This window comes from Melopsittacus undulatus, chromosome 2 (genome assembly GCF_012275295.1).
Source record: "Melopsittacus undulatus isolate bMelUnd1 chromosome 2, bMelUnd1.mat.Z, whole genome shotgun sequence".
NCBI lineage: Eukaryota > Metazoa > Chordata > Aves > Psittaciformes > Psittaculidae > Melopsittacus > Melopsittacus undulatus.
The window spans coordinates 52,980,371-53,005,208 of NC_047528.1; the positions used below are offsets into that span (position 1 = coordinate 52,980,371).

The window sequence follows — 24,838 nt, forward strand, 5'->3', positions numbered from 1 at the left end:
TTCCTTAATCCACAAAGTAAAGTGATGTTGCAAGCTAATTTACTAGACTAGTTTCAGTTTCAGTAATACTGTTTATGGCAAGTAGTATCAGTACACAGCAATTTCAATGCTAATGTAAACTCCAATGAAACTTTAACCAGCTTGCTAAAATAGAATTAAAATACCTGCTACAAACCTCATCTCCTATCAGATTTGGTAAGCATGAATAAAATAAACTATAGCCCAGGCTTTTTGTGATTAGCAGTTATTCATATTAATAAAACTCCAGCTAAATGTACCGTAACAGAATTGGAAGTATCTTTGCAAAGCATCAAAGATTGCTCTATAATTTTATTACTGTCCTGGGTTCAGCAGTAGCAGTCATTTTTTCTCCTTCTTGGTAGCTGGTGCAGCGTTGTGTTTTTGACTTTTGGCCTGGGAACAGCACTGATAACACCAATGTTTTTAGTTACCCCAGCAGCAGGGCAGGATGGACGTGAACTTGTACCTGATCATCCCACTGCTCCTCCCCATCCTTCCGGGAGCGGGGTGGGGGAGAAGATGGGGGAGTGAGTGAGCCGCCTGCATGAGTTACTCACTGCACTTAAACCACAACAATATCCTATTTAAAAAGAAAGGGTACTAAAACTGTTCGTTAATAGGATCATCTGTCAGTAGGAGATTCTTAAGCCTTGCACACAAACTGCTGCAGTCTTTAGGAATACTTTGTAAGAAAGAATGACCAATGTTATTTAAGCATCCTGAGCTCCATGCATTCCCAAGAAAGGTGGACTGGATACTGGCTTGAATCCCTTTCCCTGAGAGCTAGCGTTTTCTGTCCAAGGTCAGTGAACATATGATTTTCACACTTGTTTTCCTTTGAGAACCAGAAGAGTGTATTGTGCAAGCATAACTCCTAACATAGAGCTATGTCAGAATATGATGCTTATTACATATTAGACATGGCATAATACTTCAGTCCTCCTTATAGCCACCAAACACTGCAAAGAAAAGATTTGGAGCTTGCATGGAGGTCTTAGTAATATTTATACAACTTCTATATTTGAAGTGAAAAACATATAAATACATCCATCAAAACACCAGATGCTCCAGTTCAAGACCATAACAAAAAAGGTGAGCTGTTAGGGTTCTGGTTTTTAAAGTGGGGAAATCAGACTTACTTCCTGAAATCTGCTAACAATTTCAGCATGTCTTCATTTGAAAGTTTATTACTGTCTTGTCTGAAGAGAGGAGAAAACCTTGCATTTTTGTCCAGCGTTCCTGAGGCATCTTTAAACAGTGTCCTGAAAGTCAAAATCTTGCTTTCAGCTGAGTTTATGAAAGTGTTGAAATTAACTTCAGAAAATTTCTTTACTTCAAATTAGAACACATTGCATCATCCTTCATATTAGGCATTTAGTACTCTTGCCATTGTAAGGTGAGTTTTAACATATAAATAGCTTGGCATAATAAATCAAGTGTGAACCATTTCATTCATAGTAAAATAAAAGAACCTGACAATAGAAAACAGTTGTAAATATTCAATCGTTTGAATAAGAATATAATTAATGTTTATAACTTTTTTCCCCTACTACCGAGCTGACGTATAAATTTGATTGTCAGAAATCTTTGGTTAATTTAAAGCAAAACAAGAAATCATTTAAACAGCACATGAAGTTTTACAAAAAGGGAGAAGCAGAAAATACTGTTAAAGAAAAGTCAGGAAAAAATACAGCTTGGCAAGATCTGTCCTTACCTAGCTGCCCAGGCAAAAGGCATCCTATATTGACCTAATCTCTGGCATGCCTGCTTAGCATTCTTCAAAACTTTCTGTGCAACCTGCAAGGAACATAAGAAATAGCCACATTTTAAAAGCTACTTTTTTGTACCATTAGTACACAAGGAAAATCCCACGTATTGAATTGGAAAAATCTTCTTTAGAAGATTAAACCTAAGTATGTGAGCTAAAGAAACAAAAATACCTCTTAATTCATGTCAGGTTAAGCAGGACCTGCCAATTTCACAGCATTTCATGGCTGAAAACACAAACCCATCTAACACTCCTGATGATGCATATTTTATTAAGCAAGAAAAAAATATTATATACAAATCCCATACAAAAGCAAGAGCAAAATGTGTTTATTAGTGTGTTGTTTGAGCCAACTCTCCATTATCCTTTCCTGTATAAAGGGGGAAATGTCACTCAGAAGCACAGAACCTTGGCAAGTAATCATCACTAATTCACCAAATGATCTTGTGGCTACAGAATTTGCTGCTTCCGTGTTTTTTTTTTATTGTTCATAGTTGTAATTCTCTAGGGAACTGGAACTTGTTCATTATACTGACACACATGGAGGCCTAAAGAGCTGCGCCACTGTGTTGTTAAAATTTAATGCTTTGTAATCCCCAAGAACAAGAGCAGGGGGAAAAAAAATCAAACTAAGCATTAACTGTATAAAATTATAAACAAATGAATACCAGAAATGCATAGCATAAGTTAATATAGCCATGGATGTTCCTTTTGGCTACTCCTGTAGTGTAGAGTGACAGAAGTCTTAACACTCAGCATCAAATTTGGGAATGCTTGGGCTTACTTAACCTTCCCATGTAGCTCAGATCTAAGAGCACCAAAATCAGTTACTCAGTTTAGGATTGTTTTAACTGAGTAACAGTCAAAATATACTTCAAAACCAGACTCCTAAAACACAAAGTTGCTGTTTTCCAACAATATTTTCCAACAATAACTGAAAAAAAAATCTCAAGTATTCCTGGAAAAGCAAATCAGTAGTCTGATCTATATTAAGACCAAGAGAAAAATACAGTTCTTTTATGTGTATCTTAGCCAGCATTAAATCAGTAGGAAAGAACAATGTTCCTCTGCAGAGACTGAAAGTTAACCATTCCTTCTTCCCTTTCACTAGCTGAAAACAGGAAGAATGTTAATAGTAGCTGACACTGTTTACAAAAACCTTTTCTCCTGCTATCCAGGTCAAACTATTTAAGCACAACTGTAAATCAACAAAATTAAAACTTTCTTCAGCTACAGACAAGAAGCAGCAAGTGACAAAGCTTTTTCTAGATATGTTCCAGAAACATTCAAATGTTATGTCATCCTGGACTCCTGCAAACTTCAGATGTTTCAGTGGCTTATTTCCGAAAGTGATCTGAGTTACATCAAATCTGCAAGCATTTTAAAGGTAAAAACAGAGGCTTAATGATCTCAATGATTCTGAAGGAAAACAACTCCACGAGAGTGCAGACAACATCACAGTAAACTGTGGTCACCAAAACGTGAGACAAAGGAAGTCAGCAACAATAAATAAGACTAATTAACTAAGAAACATACAGTTAATTTCTGACCTATATTGAATGGTTCATTGTTCAACAATTTTCAACTCAACTTTCACATTAACATCCAATACTTTGAATTCCGGTACAACTTACCAAGTCAAATCATCCAGTTATCTGAATCTCCTAAAAAAAAAACCTAAGCTTTTGGTTGATATTTACTGATGTGAAATCAACCTGTCCCACCTCAGCACTTTTTACACACCACAGAAGAAGGTAACATACCTTTGAAGAATCTGAACTTTTCATATATGGCTCGGCACAATGTGTAATACTTCCTTGTAATACTTTTTCTATTCTAGCCACAAGGAAAATGTCAGTATGAGGACATGTGACTGAGAATATTCCCTAGAAATAAGAGAGAAAAACAAAAGGAAAATGCACACACATTTTACATCACATAACAGAAAGCCATTCAAAGCACATAGGAAAGCTCTCTACTTGGATCCAAAATCCTGTTAATTTTTTAGGTTACTCGTTCTTACCTGCTTTGGATATTGTAATATAGCTTCATGAATGTCTTGAATTCCATGGACGCTATCAGCACTGCCATTCATCATCTGTTGAGATGCACTGGGTATCATGTGCCTTACTGAGGCGTGGTTCAAATCGACATGGAAATCTGCTGAAATCTTCCGGTTGTTTTTAATATCAAATAATGATAATGTGACAAAGAAAGGTTCTACCTACACATTAAAAAGAAGAATCAAGTGTCACTGTTGGCATTTGATATTACTGTAAAAAGTGTATGAAGGCAAGATAAGTAACATTTGTATGAGTACCAAGTGCATGAAAGGAAGATGAGAACACATGTCTATCACTCTACTGTCAGCATGTGAAAAGATAGTAAAATTCCACTTTCTACAATACAACGTAAAGATTAGTAGCTAAATTACTTCACATTGGATTTAGGTTCTTATTCTTATAAAAAGGAGTAGAAAAAAGCCCACCAATGTAAGTTTCTCAATCACAGCAAGAAATTCCTGCCATTAAGAATAGTAACAACACAATATTAAGATATTTATTATCATATTAAAAAAAAATAATTAGGTGAATTATTTACATTTGTTGTTGGTCCTTCTTCATTTTCTGCAACACAGCTTTGCAAATTAAAAGATAAGTCATTACATTTCACAAGAATTTTTTTTCCAAATTTTTCTTCAAATGGTTTCACTTCTGGTTCAATACCAGAAAAATCAAGTTTCTTTAAAAAGAGAAAAGAAAAATTTAGGTCAGGGTTTTTTATCTCAAAAGGTTCAACATAAAATAAAGTAACATGCTTCTTTGTAAAAACGCTAACCTGTGCATCTGGATCCAAGGCAAAAAGTTTAACTCTGCTTTCACTCTTCAACTTTATTTCTGCTTCTCTGGTACTCTGTTCAAAATTAGAAAAAAAAACACCCAAACCTTTGTATAACACTATTTTAAAGCAACTTGCAATTGCATTCCTTTTTCTGTGATGTTCAGAGCTTTACATGTTTCTAATTCATGCATTCTTCTCTCCCTAACTCAGCTCCTTAATTTAAATTGCTCTATCGGGTCCAAGTAAAATGTGAAAGAAGACTCCTCTGCTCTAAAAGCATTTCCAGGCCTAGAAACACAAAAACTTACATCAGCAACATGTAACCTTCCAAGTTTATGGGAAGTGTACTCCAGTGTAGCTCATACAGCACTTTGCCTCCTTAAATAGTAACTTTCATAACACTACTTTAAAAGAAGTATGAATGTAGGCTGATGCTCAGAGCTATCCTGAGACCATGAGATTGCTCAGGAAACAACAGGTCACCTAAATTAAGGAACACCATCATAGCTCTTCTTGATTTTTCTTTTTCTTTCTCCTTTTTCTTTTCCTGAACTCTACTGCCAAAGAAGCATTTTTCTGTGGGTAGATGGAAACCCCTGAAACCTCCAAAAGATAAACCCCTCACACGTAAAAGTTACTTAGCAGAGTAGAATGCACACTGACCCTGCCTGTGATCTGTGGATACCTACCTATTAATAGTACACCAAAAGTAAAACGGAACAAAGTAGAATGTGAAAACTGATGTTATACACACATTACTTTTGAAAAAGAAATAAAAGTAAAAAGTACGATTTAAACAGTATTCTATGATTTTTAAAGTCACAGGACATGACAAATAGACATAATACATGCACCAAAATTACCCAGGTAGGAGAGTTGCCATTCCCAAAGTAGTAGCTGGCTAAACAGGGATACAAAGTATTATATTACAGACAGCTGTCTATTTCTGGATCAGCCTGTATGCATTAAAAGAAGTTACCAACCCAAAATTCTCATAATTGATGATCAGCTGGTAGTGATCTACTGTCTACATCTGGAGGCTACAGAAGCTCCCACTATGTCTCAAGAAAAAAAGAAAAAAAAAACAAACCAAACCAAAATCAACTCTAAGAGCTCAAAATTCTTTTTTAGGTTGACAATATTATTAAAAGAAAAAAAAAAAGTATTTTATTTGACTTAAAGGATGTATTACAGAAGAGGAACTTCTGAGGTGTGATTTTGAGTATAGATGCCTTAATGGATTTATTTTACTTTGTTATCTTTAACATAGGAGGAAAGACAATGAGTTGTTGTGAAAGACACGACCCAGATACCCGATACCAGTAGAGTATTGACAGACTTTGCTTGTTCAACAGCCAGTATGATTGAGAAATACAAGACTAAATTGTGAAGAAGTTTAAAAATGGCAAGAAGGTTGCATGCATGTTTTAGAAAGGGAAGAGTCACTGGCAAGAACTGAAGAGGAAGATGATCTTGTCATAGGAACAATACAGAAACTGCTTCAGCTAAAGCATCTTGACTAGTTTTAAATGGTGTTTATGAGCTAAAGAGACAACAAGAATATGCAGGGGCAGTCGGTCAGAAGTCAAGAGCTTAAAATGTATGTAGTCATCAACCCTGTCTATAGCACAGCAGTGACTCCTAATTCCATTTCCTCACCTGAAAAAAACAGCATGTTTTCCTACCTCAAGGAATACTTGGACTCATAATGGTTAAGGAGATACATTAGCACACTGATCATGAGAGTCGCATAGTTATTTAAGATAGAGGTCTAGTTTGTTTTTCTCTGAAAATAAAAAAAATACCTAAACAAACACAAACAACAAACCAACAAAACTCCTGCATTCATTCTTGGTACTTAAGTTATAGATAAGTTACAGATATAAGAAACACGAAGCAGGCAGAACAGACAGATATATGTGTGCACATCTGTACACTGAAGCACACAATACCATCTTATTTATTTTATGTTATAAACTAACAGTGGTTGATAGAAAAATGAAGGCCTGGAGGTGTACTCACAAGGGTTAAACCTTTCCTAGGAAGACTGTTTTTTCCCCTATTGTCAGGTGCTCTACAATCATCCCTGAAGGAATTTTTCTCTCCTCATACTGATATGAGGTCAGCTATTGTGAAAATCTCCTTCTAGAACCAAGAAAAATAATAGAGCAGCTATAAACTCTTCTAAAAGAAGACTCAATGACTTGCAAGTCTTCCACAGGGGAAAAAAGAATCAAACCAAAACCACAGCTGAAAAGACAGTGCAAGAAAGAACAGAGAATGAAAAAATCCTCATAAAAAATCAGCATTTATATAAAGTAATCAAGTGAAGGCAGAGTGTACTAATGTAAACGGGCAGATTTTTCCCCTGTACTTTGCAAGGAAAAAAGGCTAGAAAAAAACACATTAAATTATTTTGAAAGGTACTATTTAGTAAAGATGAAATAGACTGGGAAAACAAAAAAAAAAAGTTATTTTGAAGGAAACAGAAATTTAAATGTGTTCTAACCATGGAATTAAAAAAGCCAGTGCTTAAAGAGCTGAGAAAAATAACATACTAGAAAAATACCTAGCTTGAAGAGCTGACCCACAACCTTTTGACTAGAAGGTTACGGAAACAGGAAACAGCAGCTGTAGTACTAAATCTATATGCAGGTGCTGCAGCCCTAAATAAAAGTCCCCTCTGGAAGTCATTTGGAACCTAAGCATTGCAAAACTCTGGTATAAAGAAAGAAAAATATTCCATACAATAAGAGCATCCAATTTTATATTTGTTTCTGAAGTAAATTTTCATAGCCTTGTGGAAGAGCTTTAAGCATCAAACAGCATACTTATAAGGAAAACTTGATTGCATGCACCACAATCCCAATTAATTTCTAAATACTGGAAGTTACATTATCACATAATAGCTTTTTGTGTACATGTGCTAAATTGATTACAAAGCAGTCACAGAAAGAATTAAGTCAGCCAACCAATTTGGGTGCTAAAAGTCTGACAGTCTATTCTGACTGAATCTTTTGATGTTAGCTATCATAATAGATAGAATCATCTCTATTAAGATGCTGTTAAACTCTGCTATGACAATAAAACCTGACTTTAGTATTAACTACATTTCTATAGAAATACTTCAGCACTTACCTGCATGCAATAAAACAATATAAAAGACGCAAAATACAATAAACTAATAAAACCATGCTGCTTTTAAGCACCATCTCAAGATTCATATAAGCAACTTTAAGACAGTAGTTTGCCTCTAAAAGCAGAAAATGAAGGAGCTCAATAACCACATCTATACACAAAATCGCTTCTAAGCTTTCAAAGCACCACAGACTGACTGGTAGCTAGAAGCCAATACCTTACCTTTATTGAAAGTTCATGTGTCTTAACTTATGTTTAGTACTTTGTATCCTGAGTTAGTATTTACAATATATATTACCTTGGCAATTTCAGGATAGTAGTTATCAAAACTACTTGATGAGCTTTCCAGTTTGCTTTGTTCATCATCTGAAATAAAAATACATTAAAAAACATAAACCCCCCAAAACTACTCACAAAACTCTGTAGCAAAAAGTATTTCTGAGTTTTTTTTCAACACCTACCCCCTCAAAAATGACAATGCTTAACATAAACAGGTTGTAGACAGCATCATCATTCAATTCTGACAATATTCTTGGAGGGTGTAACCAGTTACATAAATAGGTAAAGTAGCAGCTATTTTGAATCTTACCTAAAAAACAGCTTTAATATTAATTTTTATATCTATCTGGGGAAAGGGGATACTCAATGCACAGATTTACATTACTCTTTCCACTATGCATTGTAACGCGATTTCGAAACAAGTTCCCTCTGTTCCTTAGGTCCCCAGCTCTAACCTCCTGGATTTACTAGACTTACAAAGCAACTATTCAGGTAGCTATAAGCATCTTATGGTCCTAAGGTCAGTTAGGGACCACTGACTAAAATGTCTTTCACAGAGCTACAGGCTTCTCTTTTTCCAATCTGCTTTTGTTTCAAACATCTTGTTGAATTCCAGCAATCTTAACCTAAGACTGTGATACCTCATTTTAAACTCTAATGATCCCTTTTGGTATACTGTGCTATTTATAAGCAGAACAACCTTCTATAACATCTTTCAGGTTCTTCTGGGTACACTTGGTTTCATACCAGCTGCCCTCCCCATCCACTGTCAAGAGGAAAAATGTACTTGACTACCCTTTTGCCACCAAACTATACCAACATCACATTCCTTACAGATAGCTGCTATACTCATTCTTAAAATGCTCCAACAGAAAAAACTCAACACTCAAACAATCTATTCCAGTACTTTGGGGAAAAATTTGTGGTCAAGGGAGTTACATCTAAGTTTAAAGCCCCTTATTGCAACCACAATTTCTTATTCTTCTACCTACAGCGACCACATAACAGATTATTCCATTTTAAGCAGCATGTTACATGTTTCAAAGCAAATGCCTTGTGAATTTTCTCTTTTCCTTAAACTGTCTCAGTCCTGATTTTTCATTGTGAGCTCTATTTTTCTAGACTTCTGATCAGTCTCGTTCTCTTTTGGACTTAATTCAATGGGAATCAATATAGAACAGTGTTATTTTAATGCCAAAAGGTCAAAACTCTAATTAGTTCAAACAGACAGTGAAATGGCCTGCAATTTTTATGACCAAAGAAAACAAAAACATTTAGCTGCAATGAAGCCCTTCTTTTCAAATGCATGAACATAAATGTTGTCACATAACTATTAGCACTGCCAGAAACCCTGCTTACCTTCATGAGACTCTCCATTTCTTTTTTCTTGCATTGCAGCCTCAAAGTTCAGCTGAAGGATTTTGTTCAGAGTGTTTATCCATTCTTCCATTTCAAGTTCACTATCTGCTGCTAAAAGGTAACTACTTTTGTCTTGCATCTTGAGCTCAAACGCAAAACGTCTGACTTTATTGTTCTGTAGGAAAATAAAAGATCTTTATAATATCTTTATATACTGTCTACTCACAAAGAAAAAGCTACATGTATTGCAGAGCTCTTAACAAAAATACACAGTTCGATATTTTGAACAAGTGTATTATAATTACACATTTTTTCTCTCTGACATTTCCCCTTGTGAAGTTACTTGTACCTGTGCAAGAAGTGGAAATATGAAAGGTAACAGCACATTTTTCAGTTTCTCATCCTAATTCTGCCTGTAATAATTTTTAAAAACAAAAATATCTAATTTACAAATATAAAATCTTCATTTACCCATAGAGAAATGAAGCTAAAACCTACAGGTTAAAAAAAAGCATTAAACTATTAACAGTTGAGTGAGAATCACTTGCTTGTTGGGATTTTCTACCAAGAGTTAACTGTAACCAACTTCAACTCTGAATGCCCTGACACTATTAGTCTTTAAAATATGCATGAAGTTGTGAAAAAGTCCTCCTTTGTTCCTCAACCACCACTGTCATCCTTTTTGCACAATTTAAATCAAGGCTTTAAATGCTACCTAGCTTGACTCAAGTGTCTGGAAATGAATTTACAAACCTTAACTGAAAATTCTGTATTATCATAATTTTAATTCTTAAAAATGGTAATTCATTAAATAGACATTAAAATAAACAACAAGAAAGACTTGATGGTCAGGGGATTTTTTTAAGTTAAGTGCCAAATTACATTTTAGTTTCACTATAGCTCAGATCTTTCAATTAACAGACAAACTACTGTTGGCAAAACAGTCAGCTTTCTACCAAAGATGGGTTTCTGTAAGAAGGATACAAACAAATGTATGGACTCCAGATCTAAGGCAGTCTTTCCAATTAAAATCAGTACTGAAGTAAATGAAAACTCTCAGGAACAGTAACCTGTAGCTTTCAACAATATAAAACTTTGACAAAGGTGATAGATATCACGCTTGTCAGTTTTTACAAATCACTGAATTAGAGCAATTATGCCTCTATATATGACTCTGTGTGTGATACAGACACTGCATATTATTATGTGACTGCACTTCTCTGTGATGCAGAAAAGTCTCAATATGGTTCAGTATTAAAACAAAACAACCCAAAAAAGCCAAACCAGCCTCTCTTCATAGGAATGATGCCCCATCCTCCATCATCCTCATAGCCCTTTGCTGGACTCTCTCCGGTATGTCCATGTCTCCCTCTTATTAAGGTGCCCAGAACTGAACACAGGACTCCAGTGGCATCAACCAGTGCTGTTCAGCTGCTCAGAGGAGAAGGATCCCCTCCCTCAACCTGCTAACACCACCCCCTTATAGAGCCTGGGACATCATTAGCCTTCTTTACAGCAAGCACATCACTGGCTTATGGTCAATTTAGTGTCCACCATGATCTGCAGATCTTTTCCTGCCAACTGCTTTCCAGTTGGGTGGCCTGCCCTGTGTATACTGGTGTCTGGGCTTGTTCTCTTCCAGTTGACTTGCAGTGCCTCTCTTTCATTTATAACTTCTGAAAATCTCAGTGTTTTCTGATGATGCAAACTAATGTTGTAGCATCTGCCCACAATGGTCTGTAACAGAGCCACAGGCTGAGAACCAGAAACAAGCCACTACCTAAGTGGGAAACAAAAGGGGCCAGAAGATGGACAGTACATGTTACAGAGAGGGGCACCAAAGCAGAGGAAGCTGAGGAACAAAAGGAAAGAGACATCTTAAGTGCAAGACAAAGTCTACAACACTTTTTGCTGGTTTGTTCTAAAAAGACAAATCAAAGTTGGCCAGAATTGTATACCTAAGGCAAAACAATCTGCTTAGATCTGCATGTAGAACTTGCAATACGACTAAATTTATTACAGTTAAAGACCTTCCATGCAAAGTACCTATTAGATGTGTATCCAAAAACATTACTGCAATATTTGGAAAAAAAGAATCTTCTGTGAGGCTGTTGTATCTCTCTGCATAAATCTTCAAACAATTTAATGCTAAAAAAACCCCTCACTATTACACAAGAAATACATTTTCATTAAGGTACCCACGTTAACAAACCCCTAAAGCCCAGGAGCTTTTTCCAGGTATACTATGCCTAACAGAAGAGTTACATGCTGTACTGTAAATACATAACAGAATCACAAGGAAAGAAAAATAATCTTTTCTTTGGCACTTGCTACTGACAAATATTTCACCAAAGCCTTCAACTTCTTAAAATAAAGACAAGCACATAAAAGCAGTGTTATAAAGGTCAAATGAAAGCATCTGGAATGGTGACTGAATTTAATACAATTCCCACAACAAAAATCCCACACAAGAAGCTATGCAAAACATTTTAAAGCTCATGTAAGCACAAAATGTAACAGAAACAAACTAATTTTATGCTGGTGTTAATTGTCCTGATTTAAGATTGGGGATTTGTGTGTGTTCGCCTTAATACTTCATTCCATATTTCTGATAAATACTTTAAATCAATCAGTAATTTCTCTCTTTTTCAGAAAGACTTCTAAAACTCAGTCTCCTGCCCTTTAAAGACTCATTCACTGTTTCTACAAAATGGAGTGTCTAATTGCTCCTCTGCAGAGTAGATACTTATCTACGTCTGACACAAGTTACCTGTCGTTTTAAAAAAATCCTTTTCTACCAAAACCAGAATTAACCAAAGAACAGGCAGAAAAATTATAATTACCTGAACCACCCCCATGCATGAGTCTAAAAATATTGATCCTTTAGGTTCTTTTGATATTTTTTCATCTTTGTAGAAATTGAGGTTATAGGATCCATCACCAAGTTGGATTAAGTGGAAAAATCTTCTTTTAAATGACTTGTGAAAAGAAAGGAGGAAAGAAAAACAATTACAACACTGGTATTAATCAGCTTCACATTACAAAACCCTTAAGTGCTATTTACATAATAGATTTTAGAAAAAATATTTTATTTACACATAGTCTATTCATATCCTCAGAAAATAAACCAGAAATTATTAATTATAACAACTTAAAAAACTAAATTAAACACCTGCAGCAAGATTTTATTGAACAAATTTTTGACCCACTGAAAACTGACTCTATAATATTAGATATTTGTTGAGATAACCATAAAAATAACTTGTTTGTTTCTAAGTAAAAAAGCAATACAAATAAAATGTCATATCACATAGTCCCTTTTCACAGAATCACAGAATCCCAAGGGTTGGAAGGGACCTCGAAAGACCATCTAGTCCAACCCCCCTGCAAGAACAGGGTAACCTAGAGTACATCACACAGGAACTTGTCCAGGCGGGCCTTGAGTTGGAAAGGACCTTAAGATCATCTAGTTCCAAGCCCCTGCCATGGGCAGGGACACCTCACACTAAACCATGTCACCCAAGGCTCTGTCCAACCTGGCCTTGAACACCGGCAGGGATGAAGCATTCACAACCTCCCTGGGCAAGTTATTTCAACTAATAACAAAACAGGGTCTAGGTTAAAAAAAATCTTTAAAACACTGGACTTCTCTCACCAGATGCATTTTCTTTTCTTGATTTAAATAGAATAAAAGAAAACTAAGATCTCACAAATATAAATTACATACACGCTTCCCTCTCTCACCCCACACTATTATTTTTTATAGAAGTAATCCACACTAAATTCACTTCTCAAAGGCACAGTGGCATGGTAAATATTAATGTTCAGATTTTATCACACGTAAGACAGGCTAAAACTTACTCTCATTGTCACACTGATTGCACTATTCATGTTGCCTTTGTACAGCCATCCTTGTTTTGTTATTCCACCCTTCTGAGACCCAAGAGATGCTGCATCCTGCAGATGAAAAAAAGGGAGATGGGGGGGAAGGTAGAAGAGTAGTTTTGCATCACAGTGTGAAACTGCTGTATTTACCAAATTTTTCAGAAATCGTTTTTAAAAGACGGATTAGCTATGCTCAAAATGTAGTGACAATAATGTACTATCATCCTGGCTGAAATTCTATAGCTTTGCATTTCTGATTATTATATTTTAAAATCAGGGATGAGACTGACTTCATCTAACCTTTAATAGGTAACCCAGCCACTTATATAGGCTTTCTCTATGGCTAGCAGAATGATCCACTTTCTAGACAGCTGAATACTACTCAAGATAAATCCCACTGAAACAGCGGAAAGTGGGAAAACTCAAAACATTTATTACATTTACTTTTCAAGTTTTTCATACATTCTAATCTTCCAGTACAAGACTTTTTACCAATTTCTATTACCAAAAAGAACAATGTAAACTCATGCTTATCCAAAACTTCAATCAAGATTTCTCAAACCATTTTGCTTTATATGCATTATTTCAACAACATTACTTAGGAAGTTAGAAAGAACTAAGTCTTGAATTCTTCAATTGGAGCTGCCATTTTATAGTTCAGAATCAAAGACTTCTAAAGAGAGCAAGACCAAACTTGGCAGCAATAGCAAGTTCACAAACAGCAGACCCAGTGCATACATCACGCATCACACCCCCTGCCACTGCCAGCATACCACTTCCATATGCCAGCTGGTGGAACTCAGTACCTATACCAACACCCACAGGATGTTAACTACCAAAAAGCAGTACTCTATGAGCTCAAAACCAATCAAAATGTCAGACTTGTAAGTGCCACAGAATAAGTATTTAATCCTCAGTTCAAATAATCTTTTAGAATAGTACCAAACTACCTTTACCATTGTTTTCAGTCGATGTAACCCATATTGACACAAAAAAACACCCTTAACAAATTAAACATGTGGGAAGATTTTTCAACCATCTAGAGCAGAAATATTCCTGATGAATTACTATTCAAACATTCAAAATTAGCTGAGTATCCAGTAGAAGACAAAACCAAAAAACTTCCTTGAGTGCCTCAACTACTTTCTAGAACTCCTTTCCTCAGCTATTAAGAGAACATACAATAAAAAATGATTACATGGTGGGGGACAGAGTCATTAGTTCAAAAACTGAACATTAAAACCAAATTTTGCAATAATATGAATTAGTTTCTGGAATTAATTCAAGGAACATTCTGTAAGAAGTTACTAGTTAGTTTACCTACAGCCTATTTAGTCTGTCTAGCTTGCATATTCATATGCACATGTGAACTTCCAAAAGCTACAAACAGAAGACCAAAGCTGCAACAATCTGTTCCCTACAAAATTCTAGTCAGCTTGATACTGTGGAAGTTAGGTCCAGTAAGGATGAGATGGTCACCAACTGGTCACCAACTATCAAAGAATCTGACATAATGCCCCAGAAGCACAAGAGCAGAAACAGTAAATTTTCACATGCCCCAGTGAGTCTCACTGTCCAACCAATACAGCCTACTTGCTTCACATTTTCAAGTCATTAGCTCCCACACCTGCTCTATTAACTAGACAACATTTTTCCTTATACAGTATACATAGACAACAACTTAACACACTGGATTTCCAGCTATGATTCTCCAGCTCTGCTGGGGAGAGTTATCCCTAAGGAAAGGATGGCTTAAAACCACCTTTACGAGTGAAAGACGATGAGTAGATGATGAGTTATCATCAAAACTTGGCAGAAAACAACCAATGCTTTTCTGTAGTTTCACAAACCATACATAGGATTCCTTTGTTACTGTCCTAGTTTGAGCAGTAGCAGTCATTTTTCTCCTTCTTGCTAGCTGGTGCAGTGCTGTGTTTTGACTTTCGGGCTGGGAACGGTTGCTGATAGCAAGTATGTTTTGAGTTACTGCTCAAATGTTTGGTTTGTCCAAGGCCTTTTCTGAGCTCATGCTCTGCCAGGGAGGAGGGGAGGCCGGGAGGAAGGAGAGACAGGACACCTGACCCAGGCTAGCCAAAGAGGTATTCCATACCATAGCACGTCATACCCAGGAGGTAACCTGGAAAGACCCGAATGGGCTGGAGCTCTGGGGGGATGGAGGAGGTATCAGTTGGTGCTCGGTCGGGGAGGGTGGGGTGAGTTATGGGTCGGTGGCTGGTGAGGTGTTGTATTCTCTTCACTTGTTATTGGCTTTATCATTATTATTTGTAGTAGTAGTGGCAGTAATGATTTGTGTTATACCTTAGCTATTAAACTGTGCTTATCTCAACCCGTGGGGGCTACATTCTTTGGATTCTCCTTCCTAACTCTCCAGGAGTTGGGGGAGCGAGGCGGGGGGGGAGTGAACGAGCTGTGCGGATTTGTTTTAAACCACGACAGTTACCTATGTTAACAAAAATTAAGATTTAGGTTTATTAAGGCTCTTTTCCCCAATCCCACATCTTGGAAGTGCACTGTTTCCCAACTACTTTGAGCTGTATGCTGTTTTCTAACAATAAACCTGGTTGCCATTTGAGTGTCTCTAGTTACACAGTTTCTTTCTCTCAGGCAGAATTCCTGCCTACAGAGCCAAAAAACTACTGAACATTTCCAGCTGACCATCTGTTAATACAAAGGAACCCAGAACCCAGTTGTTAACACACAAATTTTACATTGAAAACATATTTCCTGTTTCCAACTGCTAAGTTAATTTCCTCACTTTTATTTTTACTGCTGCACACTGTGCTTCACTTTTTTTAATGATCTTTCCCACAAACTCAGCTCCAAAATTTACTTCAACAGCGACTGTTTCAACAAAAACAATTCCATATCTTGATCCCATATCCCAGGCTGAGTTAAAAATTCCATTTACAAGCATCAAACTGATGACCTGATAGCCCCAATTAGGTTTGGAAAGGTAATTCTCTCCTTTTTAACAATGCAAGATTAAATTAATCTTTATCTGTTTTTCCTTCAATTTTTAATCCCTTGTAGCTTTTTGTTTTCTATCATTCTCTTAACAAACCAGCTTTCTTACAAAAAAAAACAACAAAAAAACACAAAGAAACAAAAAACCCATCACAAACAAAAGCTAAACAAAATGAAAACCAAACAACCTTTAGTGTAAGATTTGCATGTATGCTTTTTGGCATACAAAAATGTTGATGTTTGAAAGAAAGACCTCTTGCATTAATCCTTCCCTTGAGGAAGGATTTATGTGGTATGTATGTTCCCTACTTCCAATAAGCTCCCTTTTTTTCCTGACATGCTTTTCTCTTGTATTTATATTTTAAGTTCCTCAAAGAGCACCAAACCTCTTCTCCAGTGCCTGTACCTCTGAAAGATATCACAGTCCTGCCTGCTCTAACAGGAAACTGGGTAGAAGGAAACAGGAAGTCCTCTCCACTTCCTAGTAAAACACACAGCAGCACCTGGTAACAGGCAAGCTACAGTTTTTCAGTGTTTAACTAACTCTACCCATAAGTCTTTTTCCTAGACCAATCCTAACCTACCATATCATCTTCTTTTCTGATGTTTAACTGTTTTCTAAAACACTGTTGTCACACTAAGTAATGACAAGTCTTTAATTTCAGCATAATAGAAATCAAAATTATTCCCATCTTACAAACAGGAGGATTTAGATACAGATGCATGAAATTATTTGTCCAAATATCACAGTGCAGTTTAATAACAGTGCTGAAGAAACAGCATCCTAGAGATACACCCCTTAAACTACTTTTTCACATTTAATCCAGTAAAACTTGTAACAAGCTCCTATTTCATATGCAGCAGTGCATCAGAAGCAAAGTAACTGTCAAAAGGTGAAAACCACAAAACAATTTTATTTTTGTTCTAATTCTTTTCTGTGATGCAAGAGTCCAAGTACTCGTAAGAAAAGAAAACACTGGCATTCAAACACTCTGTTTTGAAACAGGGTGTGGTAAAAATTAATTAAAAGACAAAAATAACAGAAGCAGTTACTGAAAAAGGTCTTTGACACTGGAAACATACTTGAAAATTTCTTGAGGCTATGATTTCTGGTTTCCCTAAGCCAATGACAAGAACGAAAATACTTTAGTTTTATTCAATTATTTTACCTTTTCTTTCCATGATGGATCTCTTATCCTATACTCATATTTGTGACAAGCTAAATTGTGACTGTATCCTATTGTCACATATGCTTAAGTGTGTGTACTGTCTTGCTGGAACAGACTGACCTACGATTTTACCCATCTTCGTGATTAAACTGCATGAAACATTTCTATCTATATGCTCATCTACACAGAAGCAGTGTAAAACATGACAGATTTTATGAAAGCTATTTTTTATCAAGTATTAAAACTTCAATTTCACCATCTGCCAAAACTTGTTCTACTCACATGACAGATGTCAAGAATACAAGAAAGGAGAGAAGTAAAATAACTGTATTTGTTGTTCAAGCTAATCTCTGTTTTCACTTACTGATATCAAAACTTAGTCCAATTTGTAACCCCTCCTTACCCAACATTCTTTACTGAAAGCAAGAGAAAGTAAGGAATTACTGTTATCTCACCTCATCTTTATCTGCTTCTTCATCCACTTCATATAAATGAACTGGAAGCTTCTCCGGTTTTGTCCCTTTACTACGAAAGAAAAAGCTTCTAAAATACTAGAAGTTTTGTGATCTTAAATACCTTACAGAAATTATTTTCTTACTTGAAGGGGGAAAAGTGCACAAATAACTGAGTAAAAGCATGTATTTTTCATGAAATGCGTTTCTTTGCCAGCAATCTTCCTAACTTGCACATTTGCCCAGAGTCTTTCTATTGTTCTGCTTCTCACTGTCCTTTTGTGTATCTGAAGAGAACCTATTACCTTCTCATTTACTGCACTCCTAGTATCTTAGAAGCAACAATTCATACCTGGAACCACTGGCTCTTTTTAGAACAATGTGTTTACTTAAACTTCTACTGACTATTGTGGTTTCTGTTCTGGTAATAACTCAATTTCTGGTAAAACTGACTTTTACAAAACCTGTGAGTACATCGGTACTTTTCATGGGGAAAGAAAGCTATTTGTTAACTGACAGATGCAGGAGAATAGGTAGGGAATATACAGATAATCCAGAGTTGTGGGATTCAGAGTATTCATCTGCTCTCAGATATTTCAAGTTAAGGGTCTAATCTCTATAATCTCACTATGAAATTTTTTAAATGTTGAAAAAGATTTCTTAGCAGATGGCTTAGAAAGTCTGTAAAAGATGTAGATTATGCTTTTGCTTTGAATCATCCTGTGAAAATCTGCACTAGTTCATACACTTGCTCTAACCATCTCAGTTAGGTTCTATTCCCTAAACTCCTAGGAGTTCCAAAAGCTGCCTTTGAAGCTACAAAAACAGGATATCACCATTTTAGTTTCATCTAAACATTAGCCTATTTCAGTTTTCATGTTTACATTTCACATTGTCAACCATACAATTTCTTGGTTTGACCTGTCTATTAATAAGGCAGTATTTATTATTACAGTATCTGCCCAGAAAAATGGTTTAACAAGATTTTACACTCTAAAATTCATTAATATTAAGTCTATCAAAAAAAACTTTATCATCTCTACAGACTACTAAACACCAATATAACATACATTAAGATACATATTACATGTATTAATACATTTCTGTTATAAATACATTTATATTAAACACAGTTAAAGTTCCTTCACAAATATTATACCACTAAATAACATACTTACTTTGGAAGCTGTCGAAACTCTCCTGAGTAATCTTCATATCTATAGTTAACAACATGCCAGTCTGAATTGTAGGTTTTAATGCACTGTTTTAATGAAAACCAAATACCAATATTATTTGGAAAAGAATTAACAGCATTCCCTACACACACACACAAAAACATCTTGAGATACGTTTTTTTGTGAACTATAATGGTTAAATGTCAATCTCTGAAAGTTCTTTATACTTCCTTCTTTTGCAATAGTCTAGTGCAATACAGGTTTTTGCAACAAGTGTTATATTTCAGTAGGATGTTAACATCTGTTAGATGTGTATATTATAAAACCAGAAAATGGTGAATACACTCATCATCTGGATTAGCCATCTTCAGTTGTCTGAAAAGCTGAAGTAACATTTTGCTGCAGCTGAAAACATGACTGAGCCTTTAGAAACTCAGCAATGACATACAGACACCTTATCAAAATAAAATACTCCATTTTATGTGTACTGGTACACAGAAACTAAAAAGACCTTTTCCTTATATTGACACCTCTAGTGCAATTAAATCAATATTTAAATTCAAACTGCATGGCTGCAGCTGTTGAGAAGCAATTATGTCATTACGCTCTGGTCCAGATCACAGGAAATACCATTTTACTCCACCCATATTGCTACAACATGAAAGTACTGATTTATCTTGGCTTTGACTGAAGTAAGATAAAACTGACAACATCTGCTGCCAGAAACCATATAGTACAAAATTTTGTACATGTTACATGAATAGACTTACTTGTACACAAACATAATATCTACTAATTCAAAATATTTTCTTTGTATTTCAAAATACAAAAATCAGTATTTGCCAAGCTATTGTTTCTACAGAAATTATTAAACTGTACTAAACTATAAACTACTCATTAAACTGTACGAATTACCAACAACACTCCTCCCTCCTCGTTTACCTTCTTCATATTTATCTTAGAATTGTTTAGGTCAGGTATTAAGGATATGTATCATTGTGGATAAATCACTCTGAGGTTTGAGGTATATTCAGCTATTTGGAGCACCTTCAGTCTTCTTGGAATTACAAGACATTTACTTGCTTTAGATCTTAAGATATCAGCTTAAAGCATGTCAGTAGAAAACAAGTAGATAATATAAAAAAGACAAAAACTTTAAACACATCACAGTCAGAACCAAGAGAATGCCAACATAAGCAAGTAGTTGTGAGAAACTTCAGGTTTGAAGATGTCTCTTCTACATATATCATACAGATTGAGCAGTCAACATGAATTTTGGCCTCTACAAGTGTTACAGTTAAGAATACCTCTGTTCCAGCAAACCGTGCAAAATTATTACAAACAAACTAAGAACTGGGGTGAACCACTTTATCAGGAAAGATAAGCCACAATGATTAATTCCAGATTCATTATTGCTCCCAATATTATGTATGGAAATCACACATGTTCATCTGGAAAAGCCAAATGCATAAAGAAGGTGGGGGAGAAGAATCTGCAAAAGCCAATTACACAAACAAAATACTTCAAAGCTATCCTGTAATACTTCCAGCCATCAATAGAAAAAACACTAGGTTTTCCTGGAAATTTTCCCTTTAAGTCACTGACAAGTAAATAGCAATAAATAATTAATATTTTTTCAGGGTTTTTTTTCCCTGTGTCTTAAATGGTAAGTGAAGTAGAAGAACAACAATTCAGGTATAATATTGTTATTACACAGAGCCAAGTGCAATTCCAATATTACCTCAGTTACAAACAAGCTTTGAGCTTCCTTCTCTGCGTTTTCAGGAACTGTTGAACGAACGTATCGACTCTGTCGCTTCAATAATGCTGTCTGAAAAACAACAAAAACAAGTAATGAAACTTGCAATTAAAGTAAATATTACAATCGGTTATATCACTATAACTGAGACAGTGATAGTGAGCTCAGCAGAAAACATCCTCTGAATACGCTGTTTCAGAACTAATGAGGATTTGCTTTACTTTAAAGGCCAGCACATTTTCTTTCACAACAAAGGCAAGATTGGAATCAGGAAGAAAGAGATGCCATAGAAAAGTGTTTTCCTCTATTTTGTTAACATGGGCAAGAAAATACTGGTAAAACAATTCCACCCTGACAACATAACTGAAATATTTTGAAGATAGGCATTAAGGTAGTGTTATTACTACATATAAAAGCTATTACTCAAAAAAAGTAACAAAGCCACACCATAATAAGAGTAGTTCTACTGCAGATCTCAGCCAGCAAGAAAAATACAGGACTTGCACTATTAAACTGATGATTTATGAAGAAGGCCTAGACCACTGAAGTATATGCTTCAGCCCACCAAGTCAGAAGTTACTCCTATCTTATGTCAGAGTTCAGAGGCATCAAAAGGCTACCACAGAGCAGGAAATCTCTCTGTGACCATGAAATTCTGCTTCTCAGACCAGTGCTGAAGTAAACCTTAGGCTACTTTAAATTTGTACATCATATTCCAAGAGAAAAATCAGGAAGGACTGTCTTCTCTACAAACTCTCTTCACAACTACACTGGTTGAACTGCTTCAACTCTCTGGGTTTGAGCTACCATATGATTTATGGAAGCTTCAGGAACTAAGGACTGTCTCATACTCTTGAAGAAGATAAAATACAAAATCCCCCAAACTTTAAATTACTGTGCTGTCAACCTATGAAAGACTGCTTTAAACACTAGCCAGGATTCACATGCACGACTGAGGCACACAATTTACAGACTCTTTTATTTATCCTACTTCCTGAGCAAATACCAGGGATTTAGGATTGTAGCTCTAAGTGCTGAAACTTCAAAGAAGGTCACAGCAGAAAGGACATTTCACCAAGTCTCACAGCCAAGGAGTACTTGTTAATCAGAACCTGATGGAATAGGGAAAGCGAATCTGTCCATAACCAGTGCAGACTGTAACGGATACAGTTCAAGATTTCCAGTCTTTCTGTCACAAGGCTGTGTTTCCTAGTGAGACCTAGAATTACTTAGGATCTGGGAATGCGTAACATGTTTGAAATTAGATTTCCCATTTTACTTATCTCAGGTTAGAAGGTGTTTTCATACTCTTGATAGTTTTAGCAAATGGCTCTGTTTCTGAGGTTAAAAAATAATGTATTTCACCAATGTTAAAATCTGGCATGCAATTTTCTGAGTCATGTTACTCCCACTCTCCCATGCTTTAGGACAAAGTAATAGCAAGATGGGCAGGGCTCTTGTTAAGGCAAACATGCTTGTAGGTGACACTGAAGAACTGCCTAGAGACAGCCACATATTTTGTAGTGGGATGTCTTAGCACAATGTGTACTTAAGCATTTAAAATAAATATATACATGTGTGGCTATTGTGGGCCTTTTTCCAGGTCACAGTTTATACAGAAGTCAATGCTGCAAAGTATAAATCAACAAAATCAACTTTTAGTTCTATCAAGATTGCATTGGGTTTACGTGGCAAGTTTTTGGTAGGGAAGGAACTAAAGGGATGGCTTCTGAGAGGAGCTGCTAGAAGCTTCCCCTGTGCCCAGAGCTAATGCCAGCAATTCCAAGATGGACCCACTGCTAGTCAAGGCTGAGCCCATCGGTGATGGTGGTAGCACCTCTGGTATAATGTATTTAAGAGGGGGAAAACGTCACGCTCCTTTTGATGCAGCCCAGGATACAGTTAGCTTTCTGGACTGTGAGTGCACACTGAAGCCAGCTCATGTTCATTTTCTCATCAACCAACACCCCCAAGTCCTTCTCTGCAGGGCTGCTCTGAATCTCTTCTCTGCCCAACCTGTAGTTGTGCCTGGGATTGCTCCGAACCAGGCATAGGACCTTGCACTTGGCAAGGTTAAACTTCATGAGATTGGCATTGGCCCATCTCTCAAGCGTGTCAAGGTCCCTCTGGATGGCATTCCTTCCCTCCAGTACGTCAACCGGACCACATAACTTCAGGTCATAGGCAAAATTGCTGAGGGTGCACTCAATCCCACTGTCCATGTCACCGACAAAGATGCTGAACAAGATTGGTCCCAAACAGATCCCAGAGGGACACCACTCATTACTGGTCTCCAGCTGGACATTGAGCCATTGACCACAACTTTTTGCATGCAGCCATCCAGTCAGTTCTTTATTTACCAAGTGGTCCATCTATCAAATTGATGTCCCTCCAGTTTAGAGACAAGGATGTAGTGTGGGACAGTGTCGAACGCTTTGCACAAGTCCAGGTAGATGGCATCAACTGCTTGGACCCTGTCCATCAGTTCTGTATCCCCATCATAGAAAGCTACCAAATCAGTCAGGCAGGAATTCCCCTTAGTGAAGCCATGCTGACTGTCACCAAGCACCTTGTTGTTCTTCATGTGCCTTATCATGCTTTCCAAGAGAATCTGCTCCCAGATTTTGCCAGGCACAGAGGTGAGACTGACTGGTCTGTAGCTCCCTGGGTCACCCATTTTCCCCTTCTTGAAAATCAGGGTTATATTTCCCTTTTTCCAGTCTCAGGAGCTTCATCTGACTGCCATGATTTTTCAAATATGATGGACAGTGGCTTAGTAACTTCATAGCTTTTACTCTTTATGTCTTCATAGAATCATAGAATCAACTAGGTTGGAAAAGACCTTTAAGATCATCAAGTACCAATTGCCCCAGGACTGCCAAGACCATAAATTAACAAGGCTTGGCTTCCTTTTTAGGCAAGGGTTTTTGACATGGTAACCAATTTAACTTAAGCACGAAGAAAAACATTGTAAAAATAAAACCTGAATACTCTAAGAGGAAATGGCTTGAACAGGTTTTCACACAATGGTAGGAGTTTCCATCTATAGTCTGTTCAAAGTGCATATACAGGTAGTTGTAAATGCTCTAGCTCACTATGCAGGAGAAAACCAGAAAGTGTGTTCAGGTCTTACAGTGATAAGGGATAAAGAAACAGGAAATCTGACTATTCCAAAATTATGGCTACCTGAAGGAAATCCTCTGATGTAATACACAATGACAGCCGCGATGTATATCTGACCATGGAATCCAAACAAAGGATGACAAAAGGCATTACAGCTTATAAACATAATTCAGTCATTCATTCCCTTTGAAGGAGCAAACTGGTAACTATGGACTAGCTTCATTCATATAGGCATGAGCTTAAGAGTTGCAGAAGAGGCATCCCCCAGACTGCTCAAGCAAACTGCCTGAGGATATTCTTGATAGGTTTGCTTCTTCTCCATTGTTTCTTCCCCATTGATAACTCAGAGCTATTCACCAAAATGACCCCCAGTAAGTGAACTAGTCAATTAGGTGAGAAGTATACTTGGCAGAAGTATCCTTGATACCTCTTGATCTGTGATACTGAAGAGTGACACTGTAGAAGGGGATCTGGGTAAGACAGCATACTCATAGCCTTCAGTCCCAAGCCAACATCTGGTGCAGGGTATCATCATGAGTGATCTAGTATTTGAATACTAATATAATTCCATAATGTTCATAGGCAGTACAACTTTCTTTCATAAGAACTCTTACTTGAAATCAACCCATCAAGCTTTCACATGTGGCTGAGAACACATGAAGCCCAAACTGCTCTCTAAATACCTGCAGCTTGCCAAAACCAAAAATTATAGCTCAGAGTGGGAAAGCTACTAGTAGTTACTCCTGTAAGAATGAGTGAAAATGAAGTACACAGTCTACATTAAAAACAGAGTCCAGGTGCATTCAGGTGAATACTTTGCTAGAACAAACAGAATTAATGAAAAAATGAACATATGCCTTTTATGGGACTTTATATGTCCTTCT

At 36.5% G+C, this 24,838-nt stretch overlaps 1 protein-coding gene across 3 annotated transcripts in view; it reads right to left on the bottom strand.

Annotated features, from left to right (window-relative positions):
• The window catches only part of DOCK9 (dedicator of cytokinesis 9), a 116,740-nt gene that overhangs the window by 55,704 nt on the left and 36,198 nt on the right, over positions 1 to 24,838 (bottom strand). For all 3 annotated transcript variants that reach the window (XM_034060108.1, XM_034060107.1, XM_034060106.1), the window contains exons 3-15: positions 20,814 to 20,903; positions 19,076 to 19,158; positions 17,901 to 17,970; positions 13,268 to 13,363; positions 12,250 to 12,384; positions 9,407 to 9,581; positions 8,067 to 8,134; positions 4,628 to 4,702; positions 4,391 to 4,531; positions 3,813 to 4,013; positions 3,553 to 3,675; positions 1,736 to 1,818; positions 1,161 to 1,283 (exon numbers count right to left, since the gene is read on the bottom strand). In XM_034060108.1, the coding sequence (XP_033915999.1) occupies positions 1,161 to 1,283; positions 1,736 to 1,818; positions 3,553 to 3,675; positions 3,813 to 4,013; positions 4,391 to 4,531; positions 4,628 to 4,702; positions 8,067 to 8,134; positions 9,407 to 9,581; positions 12,250 to 12,384; positions 13,268 to 13,363; positions 17,901 to 17,970; positions 19,076 to 19,158; positions 20,814 to 20,903 (1,463 nt within the window). The remainder of the gene's footprint in view (positions 1 to 1,160; positions 1,284 to 1,735; positions 1,819 to 3,552; positions 3,676 to 3,812; positions 4,014 to 4,390; positions 4,532 to 4,627; positions 4,703 to 8,066; positions 8,135 to 9,406; positions 9,582 to 12,249; positions 12,385 to 13,267; positions 13,364 to 17,900; positions 17,971 to 19,075; positions 19,159 to 20,813; positions 20,904 to 24,838) is intronic.